This window comes from Cicer arietinum, chromosome 1 (genome assembly GCF_000331145.2).
Source record: "Cicer arietinum cultivar CDC Frontier isolate Library 1 chromosome 1, Cicar.CDCFrontier_v2.0, whole genome shotgun sequence".
Taxonomy (NCBI): domain Eukaryota; kingdom Viridiplantae; phylum Streptophyta; class Magnoliopsida; order Fabales; family Fabaceae; genus Cicer; species Cicer arietinum.
Window position 1 is genome coordinate 2337159 of NC_021160.2, and position 15092 is coordinate 2352250.

The 15092-nt window shown below is 29.6% G+C and overlaps 2 protein-coding genes across 2 annotated transcripts in view; both read left to right on the forward strand.

Moving 5' to 3' along the window:
* LOC101490740 (uncharacterized) overlaps positions 1–4768 on the forward strand; it is a 7498-nt gene extending 2730 nt beyond the window's left edge. The window contains exons 7-18 of the mRNA XM_004485710.4: positions 435–527; positions 646–732; positions 1496–1597; positions 1677–1796; positions 1894–1953; positions 2436–2578; positions 3646–3730; positions 3818–3876; positions 3989–4040; positions 4155–4246; positions 4342–4411; positions 4511–4768. Of these exons, the coding sequence (XP_004485767.1) occupies positions 435–527; positions 646–732; positions 1496–1597; positions 1677–1796; positions 1894–1953; positions 2436–2578; positions 3646–3730; positions 3818–3876; positions 3989–4040; positions 4155–4246; positions 4342–4411; positions 4511–4582 (1035 nt within the window). The 3' untranslated portion in view covers positions 4583–4768. The remainder of the gene's footprint in view (positions 1–434; positions 528–645; positions 733–1495; positions 1598–1676; positions 1797–1893; positions 1954–2435; positions 2579–3645; positions 3731–3817; positions 3877–3988; positions 4041–4154; positions 4247–4341; positions 4412–4510) is intronic.
* Positions 4769–9025: 4257 nt separating this feature from the next.
* LOC101491064 (uncharacterized) lies at positions 9026–11627 on the forward strand. The gene is made up of 2 exons (XM_004485711.4): positions 9026–10466; positions 11045–11627. The coding sequence occupies exon 1, from the start codon at positions 9520–9522 to the stop codon at positions 10360–10362; it is 843 nt and encodes a 280-aa protein (XP_004485768.1). The 5' UTR covers positions 9026–9519; the 3' UTR covers positions 10363–10466; positions 11045–11627.
* Positions 11628–15092: the final 3465 nt, after the last annotated feature.

The window sequence follows — 15092 nt, forward strand, 5'->3', positions numbered from 1 at the left end:
CCTGCTGAAACTGCATTTTTCTGTACTATCAGATGCTAATACTGCTTGAATTTTTTTATCTGAAGTACAGATTATGAACTTTTGATTTGTTTGTCATGATTATTCAAATAGGAAACTGGGAAGAAGTTCTTTTATGTGAAGACTTTTGTCGTAGATTCATGGATAGATGGGTTTGCTGGTTTTGATTAGTTGTTTGTAATTATAGCAAGTTAAAGTGTAGTGCATTGGGACTTTTGTCATAGATTCATGACGGATATGAAATATTGGGGATTTTGATGGAAAAATCTTGTGTCATTCTGTTGAATTTTATGTTTTACAGCTGTTTATGTAACATGGAAGTTTTTCTATGCTACATACATTCATCTATGTCCTGTAATCAATTTACCTGACTGTTGTAGTTGATGTCTTTTTTCATCTGATTATGTGTCATGCAGGCTTATATTGAGAAAGAGGACAGTAAAAAGTTGAAACAAAAGCAAAGAGAACGCATGCAACCAAAAATGGGAAAAATGGATATAGACTACCAGGTTTGATTTGTGTCTGTCTTTGTGTTTTACAAATTTGCATTACTTGCATGATTTTCTGTTTATCCATATGTTCTAACTATTTTAGTACCTTCTAATAGTTATGTTTCTTGGTTGCTAGGTTCTTCATGATGCCTTTTTTAAGTACCAGACAAAGCCAAAGTTGACATCCCTTGGGGACTTGTATCACGAAGGAAAAGAATTTGAGGTACTGCCCATGCTAGAAAGTATTGAAGAAGATTCAATATAGTGTAACTTCTGCTTTGGTTTTGCAAATTTATCTCTTGCGATATTTTGTTTTTGATTTTGTAATATTGGGTTATCTCTTAGGACACTAAACTTTTTCTCCATAGAGTGAATCTTTAACATGGAACAATAGGTTTTCTTTATAAAATGATGCTTATAGCATTTCATTCATAATAACATGTTAAGTAATACAATGTGGTAGATCAATCAAAGGTTGGAACCTAGCTAGAGATGTGACCGCTCTTGCAGTAGTTGTCTGGACAAATGATTGAATTGACTGGAATATTTAGTTTTTAATTATTTAGGACAGAGATTTTATGTACCATTTCTACATTTGTAGATAAAAGTGTAGACTTTATCTGATTGTTGTAACTTTATGCTAAATAAAATCATTAAGTGACATATATCAATTAAACTATTTGATTTGTTTTGCAAATGTATATTCCTCATTTGCAGTATTTTGTTCCCCCACCTGATGGAAAAGACTTAGATTGTTGTCGACATAGTTACAGTATTTTGTCTGTTAGGTCATTACATGTTTTGACTGCATTCAGTTTGAACTTCTACAGATATTCAGTTTAAATCCCCATTGTAAATGTTTTAAGTATGTCTCTTTAGATGGAAGATTTTAGAGTTTGTTATTTTATTCTAGTTTTAGCACAAGTTTTCACTTTAATTTGAATCTTTTGTATTTTACTTATATAATGACATTGGTTTTTGTGTAGGTTAAGTTGAGGGAGATGAAACCTGGGATGTTATCACATGAGTTGAAAGAAGCTCTTGGTATGCCCGAGGGCGCTCCTCCTCCATGGCTTATTAATATGCAGGTAATAACAGTCTTGTGCATTTTTCATTGATCCTGTTATTGGTCGTGTGTCTAACATTAGATGTTTTTATTTCTTCCAGAGATACGGTCCTCCACTGTCATACCCTCATCTGAAAATCCCTGGACTGAATGCTCCCATTCCCACTGGAGCTAGCTTTGGTTATCATCCTGGCGGATGGGGAAAACCTCCAGTTGACACGGTATTTTTCATTTAGTATATTCACTGTTTGTTCTATCATTTGTTTTCGGATTCCCCCTTTATCTTATTGACCAGCTTACTTGTCTTCATCTAAACAGAATGGATGCCCACTGTATGGAGATGTTTTTGGTGTTCAACAAGAACAGCCTAACTATGAGGTTTGGTTTAATTCGAAGTTCTACTATGTAATTGGTGTGGAAGCTTATCAATATTATTTTACAAAGCCACCCCTTGTTTAACTTAATTGACGAGTTTCAAAAGTTAACATGTTTCTGAAGCATATGAAATTCCCTTTCTTCTGTGCATATTTGTAGTTTTCTTTTTGTTTTTATGTTCTTTGTCTTTTAACTTGCCAAACATTGTAGAGATGAAGGAGTGAAATTAGCATTGTATCAGATCATCTTGGCTATCCAAAGCTCCAAACATATTGCTTATTGCCATTTTTTCTTTATGCTTTTTTTGTGGGGTTAGAAATTCCTTCTCTTTTCACCCATAAGAGGCAGTCATTTCATTGTTGGAATGCAAAATAAAAATTAATAAAATTTGACTTTGGAGCTCCATACCATATCAACTTTAAACTGGTTGTCAATTTCATTTTGTTATTTCTTTTCATACTAAACTTAATGTTCTCATTATGCAGGAAGAGCCGATTGATAAGACCAAACACTGGGGTGATTTGGAGGAGGAGGAAGAAGAAGAGGAGGAAGAAGAGGAGGAGGAGGAAGAAGAAATGGAGGATGAGGAACTTCAAGATGGTATCCAATCTGTTGATAGTCTGTCAAGGTATTGTTATTTTACCATTATAGTGTCTTGTTTATATGTAATGTAGGTTTGTAATGTGGGCGTTTGCTTTACCAAAAGAAAGTGTGAGTGTTCTGAAGTGCCTTGCCTTGATTTTGCTAGTTGAATTTTTTTTATTGCGGCGTGCATTGCTATTCTTCATAAAAATAACTAAAATGAAAAAAGTTAATTATAAATTACATGGTATGATTGGATGTCTTTGAAATTAAGCTTATTTTGCATCATCAACAGTTTATACTCAATATTGGAAAGAACTTTAGAAAATTGTGTTCCTCAAATTTACTCAGCCAAATATGCACTAGTTGTTTTGCTTTTATATGTAAGATATAGTAAAAAGGATAGCATAAGGATGCTTATTGACTTTGTAGAAAGGTTTGGTAGAACTTTGTTGCAACATTCTGCATTTCTGTTTTACAATTGTTATAATCGAAATGATTGGTTGAGAGTGAGTTTCTGTTTAAGAAATATTTACCACTTGGTGAGGACTGTTTAGAGCATCCACCATGGCGTTGCTTAAATGAGTACTTTCCCTTTAAGCATTGGGGTCAAATAGGTACCCCTGTTGTGGACATTGTCTCAATGATACTTAACTAGCAAAAATAATTCGATGGCCACTATTGCTTTTGTGTTCTCTGTATGCCAGGTGTATGATTTAATAAATAAATTATTGGTGAAATCTAATGATTAGAGTCATTAGTGGGCACTTAGCAAATTTATAAGATGTACTGAGTTGGAGGGATGTGATGTTTTATAGGTAATGAAAATGAAAAGGTAAAAATGAGTAAGGTTTACACGTTGGTCTCACTTATGAACCCAAATAAGGAAAGCTGAGATGCTCTTATTAACTACTCAAAATGAATAACCTCATGAATGGCTAATAGGTCCTTAACTGCAAATTTCTTGCTGTACCGTACTCTGCTTTTAATTCTCCTGTTTTATGTTTACCTGGATTTTCATGTTGGTTTAGGGGATATTCATGTTGGTTATATTTTATCTACTGCCATTTAAACTCGTTTCTTACCTCTTCTCCTTTGTTTTACTTTGCTCAGCACTCCCACTGGAGTGGAGACACCTGATGTTATTGACCTACGTAAGCAACAGAGAAATAAGGAGCCTGAGAGGCCGCTTTATCAAGTGAGTTTTTCCCATGCGACATTTTTTAACAGCTTTGACTTCTGTTTTGACCAATCATATTATTGACATTTTTTTCTTTCTATGAAGGTCCTTGAAGAGAAAGAAGAAAAAATTGGTGCAGGATCTTTACTTGTACCCGGACACACGTACGCAAATCTTGCATCACCTTTATATAGGATTTGAATAGTATTTTTTTTTCCTCTCCAGAATTGTTTGTTTCTTGACAAGTTCTGATGTTTCTTTTTATCCTTTCTGTAGTTATGTGGTTGGGACTGGCTCCGGCACCCAGGACAAGGCAGGTGCTAAAAGGGTAAGTGGTTTTCTCCTTCGTTTGTGAGGGAATATAAGATGAAGGGGTTACTTGTGATGTTATTTGTTTTGAGAAGTGGCACGTTTCATGTTTTCTGGCTTTGATGTTTTTTAGGTCGATTTGCTTAAAGGCCAGAAGGCAGATAAAGTGGATGTCACTTTACAACCTGAAGAGTTGGAGGCCATGGAAAATGTTTTGCCTGCAAAGTACAAATTTCTTTTCATCTTAATTTTCAATTAACTGAGTGAGTTGTGTTAATTTTTTGAGGAAATGTTTTCTTACATCTGTGGTTGCTATGCAGGTATGAAGAAGCAAGGGAGGAAGAGAAGTTGCGTAGTCAACGAGAAGATTTCAGTGACATGGTTGCAGAGGTGTGTGTTAATCACCCTACGAATCATATTGAAATGCATTTTAGTTTTTTTTTAACATACCATCGTGATTTGTATCTAATTTGTCTTTATATTGTCCAGAATGAAAAGAAGAGAAAAAGAAAGATGCAAGAAAAGGAGGGCAAGTCGAAGAAGAAGGACTTTAAGTTTTAGGTTTTTTTGGCGGGTAAATTGGGTGCTAACCTTTCATATTCGTGTAATTCTCACTTTCTGTGACTGAATCTGTTTAATAACTCATCTGTATTACATTATTTTTGCCTGAAAGTAATGATCACTGTTATAGGATGCAGTCAAAATTACCTTGCATTTATGAGTAGGAATCAAATTCATTATCTTGAAGTTATAACACTCACACACCGTTCATCAGTTACTTATGCTAAGGCTTATGTTAGTCCTAATTTTTGGTTTCAGCAGTGGACCCTTTGTTTAATAGTCAATATGATACCAAACTTACATGCAAGCATAATCACACCACAACACAAGGATTATTATTTCGACTCAAAATTTCCCAATGAGTTTGGTTCTGATTTTGCAAATACACTTGGCTCACACGGATTCTCGTGTCATTCACGTAACTGTCATAGGTTTTGTACCTACTACCTAGTGTCTCTGATCACTATGTCACGTTCATGTTACGATAACAACCTCCAAAAATCTCATATGCTTGTCTATTTATTGCTTATTTTGTGTGGAGTCTCACATCAAGCAACGGAAGCAATATAATGTGATTTCAAATCAATACTTCTCTTTGATTATTTTTACAAAATAAAACATTTTCATAACTTGTTGAAACAAGAATTTCAAGTGGCAGCAAACCTCATTCTGACCGATTAAGTGTGTTTGGATTTTGCTAAAACTATGGTGTAAAATTGACTTAGGTGAGGAGTCCTATCTTAAGCTTTGTAAATTTGTAGTGAAAATGTATTAGGAAATAATAATGATGAATCCATCGCAAGTCAAAAACATAGGCTAAATTTCATAACAAAAATGATTAGTCTTGTAACCGGTCTAAAGGATGGAAGTTATGGAAATACTTTAAAGAACTGTTGTAAAAATTATTTGTATGACAAAAAAATAAGCTTCGATAAAAACTTTGATTTAACTAAGTTTCGATTAGAACCTTGGCTTAATGACATGTCATAGACTCTGAATTGATTACCTAATATATATTCACACCTAAATGGGTTCATCAAAGGGTAATTAACGAACCAAAAATTGATTCCTGTAATTACTTTTTGATTGCGAAACTAGCTAAAACCACGTGGTTGATGACTCCACCCGCGACACAGCTAGAGCCACCAAAGCATGAGCAAAATGATATGTTACTAATTTGATCATTGATCAAATTTATTTAAATGGCCATAATAATTTAATGGACTTTAGTTGGCCATAATAGACTCTATTATAGCTAAGCCTAAGGGAGCTCAACTTAGATTTAATTCGATATGTCGTTTTCATATTTGTCCGACAAATATTCTTTGTTTTGTCATTTTCCTAATGTATTTTAGGACACTAGACCCTTTACCTAACCAATCGACCAAGATTGATTTCCATTCACATTAATATTTAAAAATGGTAAGTGCAATAGACTATGTTTAAATGTGATACTGAAATCTTACCTTGATGGTATGGTTTAATTATATACATGCATGTGGCTTTAGGGTTCCTTATTCTTAATAATAATATTCTAGCCGCCACCAAGTTGTAGAAAATTCGTTGGATGAAATATTTATATCCTCTATTTCTTATTTAATGGTTTCCTTTCGCATAAGCGTGTACATTGGAGTAATTTAACCGATTAATTAATTTGTTTACAAAATCATGTCTTATACAGAATTAATTAAGTAAATATTGCCATACTCCTCCATATACAAATATAAGCAAAAATTAAGACATATTTTATATTTATCATCAAATGGAATAATAATATTGTAGTACATGGCTATCATTAGGAGATGAACACTTTGTTTGATATTAAAAAAAATTGTTGGATATTGTAACATCATTTAAAGTTATGTTATTTTTAATATTTATTTTTGAATTAATTTTACCTTCAAAGCATTAATACCAGATAAAACTCAAGGTACCAAAATGCATGTGTGCGACACTTGAGTTATTCTTTGTTCAAATTTGTCGATCTAATGTACACCAATTTGTGTCAAGACATTTGTAAACGAAAAATAAACTATATTCCAATTTTGATCATAATTTTAAATTCAGAGTAAATATTAATTTTTATTTGGACGCTTAATTTTTTATAGCTTTGTTATTTCTCTTTTCTCCTCCTAATGAACACTTAAAGGAATGCTAAGACCGTATTAACACATTCCTTTGTATCTTATTTAGTGTAACATAAACAAATTTCATTGAATGAGAGTTTATTTTCATTCAAAATGTAGATGAACATCGTTTTCTTTGTATACTCTGTTTCCATCACTTTTAAGTAATTAATTAAGAGATTACTTCATTGCTCTATTTGAGGTAAATTAAGAGTCTAGGTAAAAATTATAGTTTAAATTTCGATAACAACCGTTTTTTTTTTAATAATAATATCGATAACAACCAGTTGATATAAAATAAATATTAGTATGAAATGATTTTTTCACAAGAATTCCCTCGTTTTTGGTTTGACAGAAGAATTCCCTTGTTTTAAGGTTTCAATGATTCAACTTTTTGATTCAAGGTTTTCTATTTTTTTTTTCCTGCAGATCTGACATTTGACTGAGGGTAGCTTTGATACCAAAGTAGAATTATTGTTCATCTCTAAATAAATAAATAATTAATAATTTCTTTATAAACTTGTCAAAAAAGTAATTTCTTTATAAAAAAGTAATTCCCTATAAAATTATAATTAACTTCCTTTATTTAATTATCCTATATATCTAATATCCAAACATGTGAAAAATCAGCTCAAATTGCTTCGAACTCTCTTCTTGGCAAACCAAAATTAAGTACCTATACAAAATTTTCTAAACCATTTTTCTATAGAGAACAAATTATATTTCTACCAGTGCACAAGGTGAAACTATTGCGAAAAATCTAACTCTTGCGTGTAAAAGAGATAAAGTTTTATAAAAAAATGACACTTTTGACTTTAAAGTCAATTTTATAAAAATAAGTTAGATTCAATATAAAAACTTTAATAATATCAAAGTCTATTAATTGAATCATCCATCATTTATATTTACGCACCAAACTCAATAATACTAGATTTGAGGGAATGTATTAAAAAAATTCAATTCTCACATTAGAACTATATAACTCTATAAATAGCATGGACGTACACTTAATTTTGGAAAAAAAAATGTTTTTAATATTTAATACAATAAAAGATAAATTATATAATAAAAAAATGATTTATTATAGATTGTGATAGTCTTTAAATGTATTAAAATTATTAAATAAACCTAAATATATTTTTATTAGTTATTTTTTATTTTTAAATATATCTTTAGTTAATTAATTCAACTTCATTTTTCGTTAGTCATTTTAATCTATAAAATTACTAGCAAAAAAGACATTTGAAAATGAGTTTGTAATTTTAATAAATTCACAAAAGTGTAAAGATAGTATATTATTGGTGTAAAGTAATTTTACCCTATCACTCCATCACAACCATTCAATTTATCATATTATGTTGAACAATCTTTAAATCAAATATAATTATTTAATTGATTGATATTGTGATAAGTTGCTTGTCTGAGTAAAATGAATTTATACTAACAATGCATTTCCTTTATTCTCAATTCATAAACTATAATATTACATACGATAACAATTAAAAGAGATAAGAGATATATGATGCTCAACTACTCAAAATTTCTAAATCCATCTCTTATAAAAAGTGATAGATCCCCTCTTACAAATTAGTTTTGTGATAGTGGTATAAACTCCAAATAAAAATATAAGAAAATTCCATTCATAATTTTTGTGTGTAGCTAACTTGTCATATGGATGCATCAATCAACACCATTATAGGCCGTAGACATGAGACCTACACGTGCATGCAACATATAGATATACCCAACTTGCAACATGTAATCACATGACATAGGACCATAAATCACCACTACATCTATTCTTTCTCTTATGTCCCACAAGAAAAACCATGTGTTGCCAACTGTTTTTAACCTTGTTGAGAATCTATGGCCCCACTATTACCACCCCCCTTTCCTCTAATATTAATCCATTTAGAAAAACAAAACCTTTGTGTACTTGTCTTCTTTATTGCCAACTTTGTGTTTGTATTGGTGGCCATTGCCAAGTCTTATATACTTAAAATTATTATAGTATAGGCTATAACATCATGCACATCAACTTTCCTTTTACAGTCAAAAACATAGAGCACTATCAATGGTCTAAAATTGTCCACGTGTCAACCATCCACTTTCAACTTCAACTTAGGGGCTAAGTATCTCTAAGACTAAGATTTAGATCTTTTACAGTAAAAAATATTATGTGGAGATACACAATATTTAATTTTAATCATCGATTAAAAATCAAATAATTTAAATTACACAATCAATAAATTAATTTTAAATAATTTTAATCGTTTATTTAAAGATCAGACACATCTACATTAGAGAATCTATTCTCCTAAAACTAGGTATTTCCCTTCTTATAATACTTGTGCAGTGTGCAAGAAAATTGAACTCCTAGGTTGTCACCATAGTTTGCATAAATTTGATGAGACTTCCTCCACTACAACTATATACACCCCCACAAGTTACAATCAAAACTAAAAACCACCCAAGCTTAATCCTCTCTTTCTCCACACACAACTTCAAGTAATTATTTTTCTCATCTTATTGTTATAATTATTGCTCCTTTACAGATAGATAAGGCCATAAATAGGTATTATAGATATAGACACATGTTATTATAGAGAAAAGACATGCTCATTTCATTTCTTCTCACCTTCCTAGACCTTTCCTTCAATCACACCACTCTCATTTATCATCAATAATATTAATCTCATCCCCCTGTTATCTTTCAATTCTCTTCTTGCACCTTAATCAAAAGGGCTACAAAATTTATCACCATTTTTCGTAGAAGAAAAATCCTGTTTTTTAAAGGTGTGAATTTAAGATATGGGTTTGAGTTCTAAACAAGTTTCTTCTAATAGAGATATTGATTGGAACCAAACCTTGTTGCAAGATCAAAACTTGGAGCTGCCAAAATCTCTTCCTATGAAGAAACAACAACAACAACAACAAACTCAACAATCAGAAGCTGTGAAATGTCCAAGATGTGATTCTACTAACACCAAATTTTGTTACTACAACAACTACAACAAATCTCAACCTCGCCATTATTGTAGAGCTTGTAAAAGACATTGGACAAAAGGTGGAACTTTACGCAATGTTCCTGTTGGTGGTGGTAGAAAGAATAAGAGACTCAAAAAATCAACCCCCCCAACTTCTATTAACACCTCCACAAACACTACTATTAACACCACCACAAAAACTTCTATTAGCACCACCCCCACAACTTCAAATACAAACATGGATGCTGATTTCAATACCAACATGACAAAAATTCAAACTTCACACCAAAAACAGAATCTTTCTGAGTTTGGTATTGGTAATGGCATGTTTCTTAGTACATCTATGCCTTTTACTCAAAATCAAAGCTTTTTATTCCCATTTTCAAACTCAACCTCTTTTGATACAAATACATGTGCTGCAGTATCAACCTCTTTGAAATCATCCAATAATGTATATAACTATGGTGAAGAGTTTAAAACAATGGAGGATTCAAATATTAACAGTGTAATTCCAAGTACTAGTGGTGGCAATATCACACAGCCATGGGAGATGCCTGCAACAAGTAATGGAATGGAAATGTCAAACTATTGGAGTTGGGAGGATATTGATTCTTTGGTCTCAACTGATCTTAATGTTCCTTGGGATGATTCTGATATCAAACCTTGATATAAAACAAAAAGGTTTGTTAACATATGGTAGTGTTCAATGTCTATAGACTCGTATTGAAAATCCGTGCAACACAGCGTAACTGCAGAGATTAATATTCTAAGGTAATTAACTTAGATCAATTTAAATTATTGATATCTCTTAAGATATGTTTTTATGTGTCCGAGATCAAATTCCTGACCAAATAGATTAGTTATTTAATTGGTGTGTTTTGTGTTTGATAGAGATTAGTTATTTAGATGGAACATATTATCATCCCTGTATTTCTTGCAAAGAGTTGTATTTTGGAGCTGACTTATTTTAGTTTCAGCTTCAGATTCAAGCAAGAGGTTCTAATTAATTACTGTAACACTTTGTTTCTCTGTTCATTTCTGTCATTTTCCTATGATAAAAGGCTTGTTTTAATGAACAGCTTAGTGCTTATAGACTTATAGTATAAGCTTATATTACATAAATATTTATGTATATGTGACTTTTATAATAATAGATAAAATCAAATTAAATTGTTTTTAAATTAACTATAAATTATTTTTATAAAACATATTATATTAAAAACAATTTATGAACATATTATATATAATTGGAAAATGATAAATTAATGTAAGGAAGTGGGTTAAGAATTAGGATTATTCTTAAGTTTAGATTATAAAATTTAAAATTGTTTGTGGGTGGTTTGTGATAGGGATGGATGAGAATTGAAATGGGGTATGGTCCAGCAAAGCTGAACTGACAGAATGTGATGGAAGATTCTTATGGATATATGTTGGAGTGATGATATAACAATGATTCATCACAACCACTTGTTCAGAATCATTCTTTGCTTCTGTGCCACAAAGAAAGAATTCTGCTTGCTTTCTATTTATTTGTCATTTTATTTTTTTATTTTATATTAAGAACACATAGATATCCCTCCACCTCCACTTAGTTACATACGTTAATTTTTCGAAATAACTGAAATTTAAATGTTTATTTTTTAATATATATAGTTTTATAGGTACTATTAGAGATTAAACTCTTAGTTAAATAGTTAAGATATTCAAACATTTATCATGATATTCTATTATAATCGTGATATGATGTTTTCATTTTTGTTATAGTTAAATTAATATAAGTAACAGTGTAGGGTATCTTTTGTTTGCCCCACAGTGTGTTCCAAGGTTTGTTTTTGTTTTGTATTATTGTTATTGCTGAGCCATATGAACCAACAAAACAGAAGAGCACCCTGTAGTGTAGTACTACATGAATATTCTTATTCTCATTTCTCATTCGGATCTTACTTGGCTTAAATGTTGTTATGTGCAAAGAATGACACACAATAGAAAACACACACTATGTATTGAAATTAATATTCATTGTTTTATTTATTTATTTCACCCTATAGTTTTTTTTAGACAAACACCAACTAATTTTATAAATGAAGAACTAACTAACACTTATGCTTAGAGTACTTAAACATACAATTTACAATTTTCTGTTTTGAGGAGATTCAGATAAAGATAAAACTTAAATCTATCTTTAATTAAAAATCAGAGAATAATTATTCGAGGAATAAAAATTTATTTAAGAGTCTAGTTTCTCTCAATAAATATTCTTTTATACTCATTAATAAAAAAATCAAACTCGTAAGTACATGATTAAGAGACCGAATTATCTTCCAAGTGTACCACACTATGTTGCTTATAGGCATGGGGACGGCTAGCCATTTGTGTTCGTAAGAGGTAAAATAATAAAATTTGACTAGTTGCATATTTGGGTTTTTGTTTTGGGCCCAAAACTCCACTACAGGCTGGGCCATGATTTAATTCTAAGGGAATAATTTAAGGTTTTTATTTGTCACCCCCTCTTGTATACCTCTCACTCCAATACACTTAAAATATATTATTTTATTTAACAAAAATTATTATAAATTTTTGTAACTTTGGTTGATTATAAGATTTTCGAAATACAAAATGAGTTTATTTTAAAAGTTTGAATTAATTTTGAATTTTTAAAATACAATTTATTATATTTATAAAATATTTTTAAAGTTTTTGTCTTTAATAAAAGTTTAAAAATGCAAAGTTTTGAAACATTTAAAATTTCAAAATATCGATTTTTCGGAAACGTGGTTTTACATTTTGAATCTTTGAAAGAAGGTGAAAAAGTTTCAAAAATTTGGAATATAATCTAAATTTTTTTAAATGTAAATTTTGCTTCAAAATAGTTACATTATTAATTTTATTTTGGAATTTCTTATTTTGAAAATTTTTTATTTTTATTTTGGAATTTTTTAAATTTTCTATTTCAAAAATATTAATTAATTGTCTTAATTCAAAAATTTTCAATTTCGCAAATTTCATATTATTTGAAACTTTTGAAGTTTTTTTGAAAAACTAGAAAATACGTTTTTAATGTTTCAAATTAATCAAAAAGTTTCAAACGTTTATAATTTTTTTCGAAACGTAATTTTACATTTTGAAAGTTTCAAAGATTTAAAAGTTTACTCAAATTTTTAAAATAGTGATATTATTTTTTTGAAATTTTCTATTTCAAAAATTTCATACTTTTTTTTTAAAATATCTAAATTTATGAAATTTTATTTTTTGAAAATTTTATATTTTTATATATAATAAAAGGAGTAAAATAGTTTTTTTAAGTGTATTGAAGAAATGGAATGTATCGGTGGAGATGACAAGTAAAAAACTTAAATAATTTTTTCCATCCTCAACTTCTAAAGTATAAATACAAAAAAAAAAAAAAACTACAATTTTTATATTATTTGGACGTGTATTTCCAAATAAAAATATATTTATTTTCTTTCTTTTTTATTTGGGCATATATTTTCGAAATAATTTGTGGTTTTTTTAGAAATGTTGGGTGGGTAAAGTTGCTCTCTAATTCTAATGATTGTGACAAAATGTCATCATGTTTTTTAGAACTATCCACCTGGTTGGTTTTGTTTACTCATCTACTATATATTTGTATTTAGCTTAATTAGATTATTGGGTTGATTGAATTTCACCTTTTTAAGCAATTTATGCATACATATATATTGATATACGGCAAATGGCAATCAAGGGGAAATATGACAAGCATTCAAATGAGCATATTCAAGGTCAAATTAAAAAGTGATAAGCTAATTGCTAATTACTCAAATATGAGTTAGAAATGAATGTTGATACCAAATTCATTAAACTTATAAGAAACCTGAAGGTATATATAGTTAAACATTACCAAATAAATAGTTGTTAAACATTATTCAGCAATTATTGGATAATATGCATTAGCAATTTAACATATTACTGAAAAAAACGTTAGCACATTTGATGTTACAACAACATGTACTAATATAACTCTAGAAATGTTTCATCATGATAAGAAATAACTAACAAGAAGTGCTATAAATACACAAACACATTATTCTCGCTCAACACACTATCTGATGAATTGATATTCAGATATGTGTTGAAGTGTTCTACTAAATTATATAGATTCTATATAAATTTATTATAAACCATTGAAATTCAACAAATTAAAAAGTGTAAATTGATTAATCATAAGGGGCCATAGCTATATTCATAGCCATGTTTTCATTATTTGTGTCTCTAGGAAGGGCACCTCCCTGCAGCTTGGGTGAAACATTAGCACCTGAAGGTGGAGAGAACCTACTAACTCCATAGAAAATGTTTGGAATAGAACTTGGAGGCTTTGGAGGGACCCTACTAGCTTCACACAAAAATGTCACACTAAGAAAGACCAAAAATACAAAGATTAATGTAATACATCTTGATTTGCCCATTTTCTTAGCTGCCACATTAATTGCTTGTGAATGTGCGATGTTTAAATATTAAAGGGTTGGGTTAAGGACTTGGAAATGACGCACATAGTTCAAATATTTTAGTTATTTTTGCATTCAATTAGATGTCATGATCTTTGTGTGACCACTAGATAAAAACGTACTTCTTTCTCATGTCTCCCAAAAAATGAATTTTGTATGTTTGTCTCATTCCTATTGGTAATTGGTAATTGGTAATGATTTTTTAGTCTAAAATCATTTATTTAAATAAATAATTTTTATATATTAAAGTTTTATTTTGTGATTTCTAGTATAATTATTTTGTTTTTGGTGAGACGATTTTTGTTAAAAAAAGTTATAATGATCTTTTTTTTTACACCAACCACTTCAAAGATATGTTTATTAATATTAAAGAGTTAATTAAATACTAATAGGTTCCCCTTACAATTAAAAAAATATACGATCCATTTAATATTTTTCTCAGAATGTAAAAGCAAGAACTTTCTTTTATTAAATATCTTATTTTTGAAAAGTAGTATTAATTATGAAATTGTTGAGATGAGTTAAAAAAATGGAATATTATAAATACTAGATATAAATATCCAAAAAAGTACACTAACAAAAAAAAATAGTGATTGTTATAAAGATTCTTTTGATCTAAACGTATCTTGCATTCTCGTTTTACACAAAAAAAATAATAACAATACTCTATTTACTTTTGTAATTATATATTCATCATCATCAACTATTGTATTTGTAGTTGTTAAATAAATCTTTAGATTATGTGAAAACATATTTATTAATTGTCTATTACTTGATTAATGATGAATTTCCTTTTGAAAAAACATCAAGTATATGAGTTAATTATAGATAATATTGATATACAAAATAAAATCTACCGATTTTTGAATCTTTTTCATATAATCGACGAAGCAAAATCAAAGCAACATTTTAC